General features: G+C 29.5%; 1 protein-coding gene across 3 annotated transcripts; it reads right to left on the reverse strand.

The window, feature by feature from the left end:
- Positions 1-1,997: 1,997 nt before the first annotated feature.
- LOC110617052 (probable myosin-binding protein 5) lies at positions 1,998-7,874 on the reverse strand. 3 transcript variants are annotated; one of them, XM_021759634.2, is made up of 6 exons: positions 7,612-7,874; positions 7,062-7,159; positions 6,601-6,623; positions 4,095-4,690; positions 2,473-3,351; positions 1,998-2,389 (listed from the first exon to the last, which is right to left on the reverse strand). In XM_021759634.2, exons 4-6 carry the CDS (start codon positions 4,519-4,521, stop codon positions 2,184-2,186), a joined length of 1,512 nt encoding a protein of 503 aa, XP_021615326.1. In that variant the 5' UTR covers positions 4,522-4,690; positions 6,601-6,623; positions 7,062-7,159; positions 7,612-7,874; the 3' UTR covers positions 1,998-2,183. The 3 variants fall into 3 exon arrangements, with proteins under 3 accessions (XP_021615326.1, XP_021615325.1, XP_021615323.1); XM_021759633.2 differs by lacking the exons at positions 6,601-6,623; positions 7,062-7,159; positions 7,612-7,874 and having other exon boundaries at positions 4,104-5,815; XM_021759631.2 differs by lacking the exons at positions 6,601-6,623; positions 7,062-7,159; positions 7,612-7,874 and having other exon boundaries at positions 4,095-5,813.
- Positions 7,875-11,432: the final 3,558 nt, after the last annotated feature.

Consider the following 11,432-nt stretch of genomic DNA (forward strand, 5'->3'; position numbering starts at 1 on the left):
TCAATTTTATGTTGGACGGTGGCTGCACTGAATCAAGAGTAAATTGGTTTGCTGATTTCTGATTTCCATTTTGGCTATTCTGAATTAACTGGAAGAGTTTTTATGACAGGTCGGCTATTGGATCAATGATTGCCTGGGATTGGTCAGCCGGGTTGGATAGGTCGGCCATTGTTGTTTTGGTGAGGAAAAAGTCGGGAAAGGTATTTGGTAAGCTGGTTTGGTGAGGAAAGGTCGGGAAAGGTATCTGGTAAAGGATGATTGCAGGACAGCTATATTTTAGACCGAAACCTGCTCTGATATCATCTTGAAATTATAGGAAGAAGTCTTGAAATTATAGGAAGAAAACTGTTTTTATTTTCTTAAACTTTGTGTAGTAAGTTACAGGGTTTATATAGTGCATAATATGAACAATTAAGTCTTTGATTGTGCTCTCAATTATGTCCTAGAATCATGCTATGTTAGGAGTGGTAAGACTTGATCGCTGATTTATTTACAATTATGATAGAGGATTCTTTCCAACAGGGTCCGTTAGGAAAGCATTTGAATCTCTATTATCTGCCATTTGAATATTTAAGTGTGGAGAGAAATGTTTTTGATGACTTGCTTTATATGGATTTGTTACACGTTGAGGGGGATTTTCGTAGAGTTGGCTTTTTTTCTAATCCACAGCGTGCTCTCAAGTAGGCAATTTTTCTAATCTCTGTCATGATTTTGTAGAGTTGGCTTACAGAATAGGGGATTTTTGGTGTTGATAAAGGGGCAAATATATATATATATATTTTGTCCCATTTGGAGAAAATATTTCAAATTAGCTTGATTAAAAATATATAAAATTTTCTTTTCTTCTTAACAAAAAGGAAAACAGCATGACAATAATTCGGCAAAAAAGCAAAAAAAATAAAAATCACAGTTGACGTTGTCCATAATGTTGGAGTTTGGTCATCAACTATGGAGACCCTTGCTTCTCCCTCTTTACCTTGATTGACGTCGCCAGTTATCTGTCGGCACCTCGTGTATATGGGATTTAGAAGTACATGAATGAGCTGGTATTCAAAACTGAGTTCATCACAGCACTCTTCGCTCATTCTCTCATTTTACTCTTTTCATAGTTTGGTGTCACTGCCCTCTCTTAGTACCCTGACCAGGAGTAAGCAGTCAAACTAAAAGTTTCAGTGGATCCTTCTCTCACACACTTTAGAAAATGTGTGTATAGACTACTCAAGAGTTTTCACAACTCAACAACGGTGCTCATCCTATGTTTTTAAAGTCATTATAGTTTCTATATTAATATATCTGGATCATTGTCTTCCCTGTTAAAAAAAAAAAAAAAAACTGACATCATTGTTATAATTTACTGAGCTGTTCATAAAAGATTATTCTAAGCTGAATTTATTTATTTAAAAATTTTTTAAGAAAATAAATCTATAAAAAATAATATATTAATTATTAATGTATTAAATATTATATTTAAATTTTAAATTAATAATAATAAAAATAAATTAAAAAATATATATAGAGATAATCCGAATTGAAAATGTTTATAAAGTAAAAGAAAGTTAGACGCGATTTTGAATTTCGTCCATTCTGAAATATTTTTTTTAAATAGGATTGGTTATGACTCGAATATGATATATTAGTCCAGAAATATTTTTTTTAAATAGGATTGGTTATGACTCGAATATGATATATTAGTCCAATTGCAATTTAGGCTAAAAAAAATCACTTTTTACTGAATACATTTCAATTCAACACCTTTTGAAAAATAAGTTTATAAACCCACCATTTGCTCATTTACTCCTCCAATTCTGCAGGAAGTGGGAGGTGCTGAGCAGTCCCATTATTAGCCAGGAATGGTGTTAGGCAAAAAGGGATGCACTAACCCCAACTGGCCCTCCTGACATACCAAAGAATTTAAAGGGAGAGAAAGCATATAAAGGAGATAATTTATGTAATTGTAGAAAAATAATTAATGTGAATATTTCACACACAATATAGATGAAACAATGTCTATAAAATATTGTCATTGAGTAATCAAAGAATGTAGTAGTTCAAATTCAAAAACACTTGCTTTGTAGCCATTACATACATTCACTAAAACTAATCCAGTATGTAATTTCTTTTCAATGAGATACCTATCCGATGAATGTACAGAGACATTACCATAAAATTGACTAGGAAGAAACTCATGCATCTTGACCTTCACTCAAGGGCATTGAAATGAATTGACGAAGCTGCTGAATATTATCACATATGTCTGTCAACAGTTTTTCTCTTTCAGTATCACTTTGAGTTGTATCACCAGCAGCATGCTTTGAGACTTCCTCATCTTCAAGAGCCCTCACCCGTTCATGAAGTTGCAACAATTCATTCATTAATGTGCGTTCTTGTGCTGTCACATCAAACCACAGCTGATTAGATGATGCTTTATAGATGGAATTATTACACTAGCTTACAGAAACTAATGCATCTTACCTGTGTCTTCATCGTGGGTAATATTGTTGGAGATGGCCTGTAAGAAAGGAGCTCCATCATCTGACAGAAGGTGAATTCTCTTTTCCAAGCTTTTCAACCGACCAAGATAGGATCTACCCCCTTTGTCTAACATGTTTGGGGTCCCCTCTCCATTAACATCCCACATAGATGAAGACTGATTGTTACTATGCAGATTTTCTTCATTAATACACCCATCGATGAAACTGTAGTCTGGGCTGATATTCTCAGACGAGATAGACTGTGCGTTCTTTTCCAGGTAACCCTCATCAAACTCGTCTCCAGATCCCTCAAAACTTTCTTCCCTTAAGAGACCATATCTTTCTCTATACTCGTCAAGTTCAGCCTCTAAAGCATTAATATCTTCGTCTCTCTTTCTAAGTAAATTATTTGTTGCTTGCAGGGCTTCTTGATCATATTCTGCCTGTTCCTCCATCATTCTTTGATACTGTAAGGCCTCCATCTGAACAGACGCCTTCTCTGCCTGCAACCGGGTGATCATGGCCATTGCATTATTAGCTGCAATGGCAGAAGCATTTCTTTCTTCATCCAGTTCCATGTACAAAGCCATCAGTGATTTGCGATCCAGTCGAGCCTGTCCCTTCATATGGTGCAAAGTCAAGTCACCATCTCCTTCATTTTGTACAGTACTCCCTTCCGTGGACTCTGAAGCAAGTTCTGTTTTTTCAAGTGGTGATTTCCTTGGGATCCTATTAGTCCATCTAGGGCTGCAGGTAGCTGAATCTGTTAGTGGAATTCCAAAAAACCTGTTTCCTCGGGCAAACGTAGGAGTTCTATCCTCATTCATATACTCAGCTTCCGGCAGCGATGGCACTGTGGCAGCTTTGACATCTTCCCTCGCTAATGCACAAAATCCATCCACCAAATATATTAGATGTTATCTTGGAGTTAAGATATTTTGCTGTCAATTTTTTTATGAAACATGAAATGTGCTTAGTTGCAAAAGAATGGCTCTCCATTTATGAAGCAAGCTTTGTAGAAATTTGTCTGATAGGTAAATGTATTAATTTACTTGAAAAATCACCCTTTGCCTATAAAAGGGAGCTGCGGAAGAGAGATGAGTGAGTTGAGGTTAGCTGGAGAGCGAATTGAAAATAAAGAATAAAGAGAAAAGGAAAGTGAGTCTTTGTCAGTTTTTTCTGTTTGTGTATCTCTGTTCTTGAGCAATGAGTTGCCTCTTTTGTTATGTGTTATTGAGGTTTTTGCCCCCTTTTTGGTTGAAAACCATTTCCAACTCCCTTTCCTCTGTTTTGCTGATATCAGAGCTTGAGTTCCTATTTTCCAACAGGTTAAAGAATAGGAAAAAAGAAATTACCTGGAAACATAACTGGCATGTCCCAATTTTACAGGTTTCATGGCAAAATTTAGAAGCAAGCAGAAATTACAAAGCACCATTAGCGATTTAAGCAATAGATTGCAAGAATTTTCATTTGGTGTCCACCACCATCAACTCATAAATCTTGCATTTAACAAGCATAACGATTATGTATGAGTAAATGCAAGGTATCTTAAACATTTCAAAGAATTCAAATCAAAGCTACAAAATTGAGAGAAAATAAGGGCAGAGTTGAAGTGACACTCACACTGCTTACCAACATGTGATGTATTTTGGCCATCGTCATCTTCATGTGGCTCAGATTCATTGTCTGAAAACTTGAGTTCTGTAAATCGCATGTTAGGCAATTCCATATTGCGATGATCCTCATTTTTCAAATTTCCAAATGGTGCTCTTGGGGAAGGGGTAGGAGCCTGTGAAACCATGCTCGATCCCTTTCCCTTAAAGTAGGATTTGGCCTTCAATGGCTCGCCACAACAAGAACATGGATTGCGAATTATCCTCTCAGCATGCATTGAATCATCTTTTCTTGCAGTAGGCAGCGTAAAATGATGATCTTGATCATTATCAACAAACATTTCAATGTCCTTGTGCAAAATCCCAACAAGAGACTTATAAGTATAGCAATCAGTTGCCTTCTCAGTAGCAAATGAAAGAAGGCAAGTCTCGCACATTTTTCTTATATCAGAAAGCTTCTTGTGGCTGTGACAATAAGCCAAACACGAAAGCTCCTTCTTGTGAGACTGGCAAACGGATCCATTATAATAAAAATCGTCCGCTCTATCAACCAGAACATGATCAATCCTTGTACATAGCAAACAAGGGATTTCCAACTCAAAGAATCTAGCAAATTCATTGGCAAAAAATGCAAGAAACCCATCAATAAAAAGCACAATTATCAACAACCATTCGAGTACAGCATAGATCAGAAAGAGTGGGAACTTTCCCAGTTCTTGTTCCACATAATGTTTAAACGATCTTTTAGCCATAGTATTTTTTTTTTTCTTCCAAACCCCCAATCAACAACAAAAAATGGGTGTGGATTATGGAAAAGAACTATATAATCTTTTATTGTTGGCTATACTCAGCAGGCTGTTAAACGAAATAGAAAGGAGCTAACAAGGTAAAACATGGAAGATCATGACCCTGGTTGTGGAATGAACCGGAGCCAGATCATGACCTTGCCCATTGCGTATCTGAGTGAGAGAGAACAGAAGGAAGGGAAAGAAACAAAAGGGAAGGTTCCACTTTTAGGTATCAAATTTTGGATGGTCATTTGCTTTTAGCTATAAATGGAAGACAAGTTTGTAGGAGAATTGAGGTGTTTATGCAGACCATGTACCTGAATTAACGGTCTATCAAGCACTTTTCAGCAAACTGAATCAATCAACAACACGAGACCACAAGTACTGGGATTATCTCATGTCAATAAAATAATAAATAAATTAATTTTTTTACGTGGATCACTGCATGCTTAATTTTGCAAATTAGTTTTAGTATCAAGAGATAAGCAGATTGGTATTCGTTTACTTTGATTAGTTTAACTTGATTGGTATTTGTCCACTTGAATTAGCGGTTGAATTCGAGTCTCTCATTTGAAAAGATGAAATATGCCTCCTTCGAACGAAAAAACGTCAAAAAATTTGATCATCCTCTTCACGCAATTGATAAAACAGTGCCAAATATACACTGTTGATGTACACGAATCCAGCCATGGCCAATTCAGTCCCGCTACTACTTAGAACCCATTAACCGGATGTTAGGAAAACGTATTTTATATATGACTTGGTTAATTTCTATAGTTTTCTTTTTCCTTTTCTTTTTTTTGAAAAGGGTTCATTTCTATAGTTACTTTATACAAAATATAATAGAATTATTTTGTTTGCAATAATAAAATCTCAACTTTATGCAACTTTTATTCTTTTCTCATAAATTTAAGGTAATATTTATTTTTTTCAAGAATAATTACTTTATTCAAAATATATTGTATCAATGCATAATAATAATATTTTGACATAATAAACTTATACTAATTAATAACAATGAAATCAATTGTTTAATTTAATTATAAAAATATTATAACGTTATCATTAACTAAAAATAATACTTTATCAAATTATTTATTATATATATATATATAGATAGATATATAATATCAATGCTTCTCTTTTATTTATACAAAGTATAATTTTTTTATTAACTTGATAATTTAATTGAAAATTACTTTGAAAAAAATGTATCACTTTTATGAAATAAAAAATATATTTTTATACATTTTTATAAAGGATAGATTAATTTTACATTTATGAGTTATATTAAAATTATAAGTACATCTCTCTGTTTTTAAAATTACACAATTTAATTTTTATATTTTAGTTTCGCTAGAACTCCATTTGTCTTATTTTTTATTAATTATCTTAGAAATGATTAAAATATATTTAAGATATAATTTCTTTTAGCCATTAAATTATATTAAAATCAACACTTACGTTTCTTTTATTTCTAAAAATAAATAATTTAATCATGATATTTTTAGCTTTATCAAAGTAAAAGAAAATATTGTTTTTACAGAGGTTTCCTTTACGGTTTCAAAATAAAAGAAAAATTAATAGCACTTCTGATTAGGAAAGATTTTGTAGAACAAATGATTAATCAATGACCATAGCAAAACAAGTGCAGCAATATTCCAATTTCCTTGCATTATTAGAAGGGGAAAAAATCACAAGTACCAGCGATGAGTTCAAAACTCATACCTTTCAGGTGGGAATTGTCAAATCTGATTTCGGGAACAAAATGAAATGGAAAATCGTCGATTAGCAATAACAGAAGGTTGAAACAAGATTATAAAGCAGAGAGAAATTTATTAGTTAATTTTTTTATTTCAAAAAAATATATTAAAATTTTTTATCATTAATCGTTGTTAAAAGATTTAAAATGTTAAATAATTATTTAACTTTTTAAAAATTTAAGAAATTGATTAATAATTTTTTTAAAAATTAATAGTAAAATATTTAATAGTAACATTAATGAAAATAGCAACATTAATGAAAAGATTAATTAATAAAAATTTTAAAATATTAAAAATATTTTAATACACTTTTTAAAATTAAAATTCTCATTAATAAGTTTTCACGAATTAAGTAATAATTTTTTTATTTTAAAGTTCAACTATGCCGAGAAAGTCAGCCTCTATTAAAAAAATTTAAAAAATTACCTGCGGTCAGTTTATCAAACATGGTGAGGGATATGAAACCAGGAGCAGGAAACTCAGGCTGCCCAACATCTGTATCCAAATACCATACATTTCTATATCTGCAAATAAGGCAATTCCAACAATTTCGAAGTCATTTATAGGTAAAGAGAAAAATTCTGTCGCCATAATGTATTAAATTATGGCAAAAGCACATAGAATAACTTGCGCATATATTGAGAGTCTTTGTAAACAAAAATGCAATATCGCATGTAAACACGAACTTCAATCATGGGAACGCTTCAAGACGAGTTGATCTTTCTTCCATGAACAACGGACAAGCTCAAGAGTAAAAGCAACCAAACAAAAAGCAGCTTTAATATAAATATAAACCAATATCTGTAAACAATCAAATTCAATGCATAATCACGAAGCAAACAGCTAAAATACAACGACCCAAGTCCACCAGAAACCCAATTTACAAATTCAGGTGCTTCAAAATGACACCGGAAACACTCAATTTTACACATACAATACAAATTAAAGGGCGGGTTTAAGAGCAATCGATTTAAACCTCTGAAGAAGAATGTTGAGAAGGTAGCGAGAGAAAGTGGTTTTGCCACAGTTTTTGGCTCCACAGATTAAGGCAATAGGACGGGGTGCAGTAGCGGAATAGTACGTTATGGTGCGTGCTCCTCTGCCCCTTCCTCCGGTATATGTACGGTCGGTGTCGGGTGTTCCGTCACTGATATGAAAGCCATAGCATTCTCTTTTATCTCTACGTGGACGCTGCACACTTGGGATTTCTCTTGTTTTATTTGTGTGCTTTCCGACTGGCGTTTGGAAACTGACTTTTATACATGTATTTTGCGTTGGTATTGGCGTGACGTTGAATAATCTCACGCTGATTCAAGTGGACAACCAGCTCACGAGTGAACTTCAGACTCTACACCTGGCCGCTGCTCGTACTGGCGGTTCGTCTGATTCGTATTCCGCGTCGACCGGTGTGAACAGGGTCGGATTATACACCCGTTTTAATATATACTTTTTAAAAAATACTATTAAATTAATAAAATTAACTACATAATTACTATGTTTTAAAAATATTTTAAATTGTGCATGTGAGTCAAATATTAAATATTTAGCTTCTTTAATTAATTATAATAATTAAATTATTATTATTTTGAAATTTTAGAAATTAGAGAGTTATAATTTAAAATTACATAAATTTAAATATTTGTGATTTTTAAATGACAATGATCGACAATCGTTTGAAATTACAAATATTAACCTTTTATCATTTAACCTCGCAATACAATAGTACCTACCTTGATTGATGAGATCGCTGATTCACTGTTAGTAATTTGGAAATAACAAAAATAATTTTTTGCAAAATTAACAAGGAAAAAAGATAAATAGAAATCGAACAAAAACATCATTTCGACCCCCCAAAAAAATAATTTTTGTAATTATTTTTTTAATTAAAAATAGTTGAATTAATTTATTTTAAATAAAAAAATTGTTAAAAATTAATTTTAATGAAAATTTTTATTTAAAAGGGAAGGTAAAAATAGATGATTTGACTTATTTAATTTCAAATTATATAATTACAACATATGAAATCATCAACTAATAAATAGCAAAATCAAAATTGGACCGTCAATAACTAAACCAATTAAATATAATAAATCAAGTTAAGACATCAAAAAACCAAAATAAAAAAAATGATTATATTTAATTCGACTATGATTTTTAACAAAAATTTAAACTTGAACTAACCCTAATTTGTAAGTTACCCATATGACAAATTTTAAATATTTTTCAGAATATTTTGAATGAGTATTAGGTTTGACAATGACAAGGACTTTAATCTAGAGAGTGCTTTGCATGACGTGGAAAGGCAATGGGGGCAAATATGTTCAATTTTATAAAAAGGTTGTTGGAAATTTGGAATTTAAGGTTGATCTTTTTATATACTCAGGATTTATATTCAAAGTATTCCTGTGTTAATCATCATTGTTTTTTTTATTTATTTATTTTTTTTCCAGCCCCATATGTTCCCTTCCTTTTTGAGGTTTCGCATGCTTTTTTCTTTTCGATATGTTTATTTATTATTAAAATTGAAATCGCCTTTAAAACTAAAAATTTTGAAAATAAATGTCGTATCTCTTCTTTAAGGCTGTGGCCATTTTATTTCTCTTCTAGCATGGATATATGTAGCGGTGTGCATTATTCGGTTCAAATTGAAAAAAGCGACAGAATCGAATTGATTTAAAAATTTGGTTCGATTTTTTATATATTTCGATTCGGTTTGATTTTTAATTTTAAAAATTTCGGTTATTTCAGTTCGATTCAGTTTTGATCAGAAAAAAATTGAAAAAACCAAACCAAACCGATTAGTAATAATAATATATTTTTTCAATAATATAGAAAAATTAAATCATATTGAAACTAAAATATTTTAATTAAATTTTAAAATATTAAAAATAAAATATAAAAAATAAAAAAATTATTAAAAATCGAAACGAACAAACCAAATTGAATCGAATCGAATCAGATCGGTTCGGTTCGATTCGATTTTCATAAACACTAAAATTTTGGTTTTCAATTTATTCGATTCAGTTCAATTTTAAACCGAACCGACTAAATGCTCACCCCTGTGGCTGATTAATGAGTCTTGGGTTTCCTTTTAGACAATAGAATGTGTTTGTAATGGATCTTTAATTCTTTTAATTTTTATTTGATATTGAATTTTTATTAGAAAATAATTGAATTCTATAAAAAATTTAATTTATTTTTATTCATGAAATAATTTATTTATTTGAGAATAATTTAAATATAATAGAATTTAATTGAATTATTTTATATTAAATAAATTAATAATAAAATTTAAGTTGATTTAATTTATTCATATGTTATGATTTTTAAATAAAATATAAATATTTATTTTTACAAATAATTTGAAAGATCATTATTAATATTTGTTAACTAAATTTTATATAATTTTTTACTATTAAAATATAAAAATTATTTTTTAAAATTAATAAAATAATATAATAAAATTTTTAAATATTAATTATAAATCTATTAAATATTAATAGTTACTATTAAATTAAAATAATTTTTATTAAGGGTAATTATTAATTAAAATAAGAAATAAGTTTAAAATTAAAGGTAAAAGAAAAAGAAAATAAAAAAAAATCAATGACTAATTAAATAATTTTAACTTAAATAACTTTAAGTGAAATCATTTATTATAAAATTTTAATAATTTTGATAAAATTTATTTTTAATTTAAAATTAATTCTCATAAGAATTTAAGGAAATTGAATTTAAGTGAACTGAATTCTTATATTATTGATTTTGCTAAACACAAAAATTTAAGAAAAAAAATTTATTTCTTTTGAATTTTTTAAAATTTTGCTATTCCAAATAAATGTTTACTTAATTAGTAATTAATAATTAAAATTTAAGTAATTAGTAACTCAAAATCATAAATACTGCTCTTGGAATTAAAATTTATAAACTTTTAACTCCATTTAATCCGTTATTTATATATGAAAAATAAGTTTCATGAACAATATAATTGAAGAAAGTAAATTATCTTACACTGTTTATATTAATGTCCTCTAAATAAACCATTTTGACTATTTCATCATTGTGTATATATTGAAAGAGAAGGTGATGTAATTGCATAGTCGATAAAAAATTTTATATTTCACTCGATATCAACGGTTAAATAATAAATATTAAATTTATTTTTAATAACGAGTTAAAATTATATCGAGTTTAATGGTTTAAATTAAAATAACAGTATCAACATTAATCAGTCAAAAGAGAATGATACGATAATTATTGAATTATATTAATATTATTACTATAAATTAATGAATTCAGATTAAAAAAAGCAAAATATATGGAATTGACTAAAATCTTTAAATATTAAAAACAAGAGCATACTTTTTCAAATATTAAGACTGGTATTTACATAAACAACCCACATGACCAATTGAACTAAAAAAATTAATATTATTTAGAGTATTAATGGACATTATTGTATAAATATATTCGAATATGGTAGTTAATTAAGCAAAGGTCATTTCAGTTTATCTTTATAAAAGCCATAAAAGCATGAATAATTGGTTAGAGTCTTAAGCATGAATGATTGGATAGAGTTACAGATAAGTCGAGTACACTTTTTTCTACCAATTCTTGTCACCGTCAAAGGCATGACATATATCAAATAAACAAAAATATTTTTAATATAAAAATAAAAAATTATAACAAAATTATTAATTTTTTAAATAAATTATAAATATTACATAATTATAATTATTTTTAAACCAAGAATAAATGGAGGGAGAGATCGAATTTATAAATTTTTAATTTTAATTT

Source organism: Manihot esculenta, chromosome 6, assembly GCF_001659605.2.
Source record: "Manihot esculenta cultivar AM560-2 chromosome 6, M.esculenta_v8, whole genome shotgun sequence".
In the NCBI taxonomy this organism is placed as follows: domain Eukaryota; kingdom Viridiplantae; phylum Streptophyta; class Magnoliopsida; order Malpighiales; family Euphorbiaceae; genus Manihot; species Manihot esculenta.

Excerpts from the sequence above, each read along its gene's own strand:
- LOC110617052 (XM_021759631.2), bottom strand. The coding sequence starts at position 4,836 with ATGGCTAAAAGATCGTTTAAACATTATGTGGAACAAGAACTGGGAAAG. Across the intron at positions 3,352-4,094 it reads ATCACATGTTGGTAAGCAGT|CGAGGGAAGATGTCAAAGCT; the intron begins GTGAGTGTCACT and ends TTTGTGCATTAG. Across the intron at positions 2,390-2,472 it reads TACCCACGATGAAGACACAG|CACAAGAACGCACATTAATG; the intron begins GTAAGATGCATT and ends TTGATGTGACAG.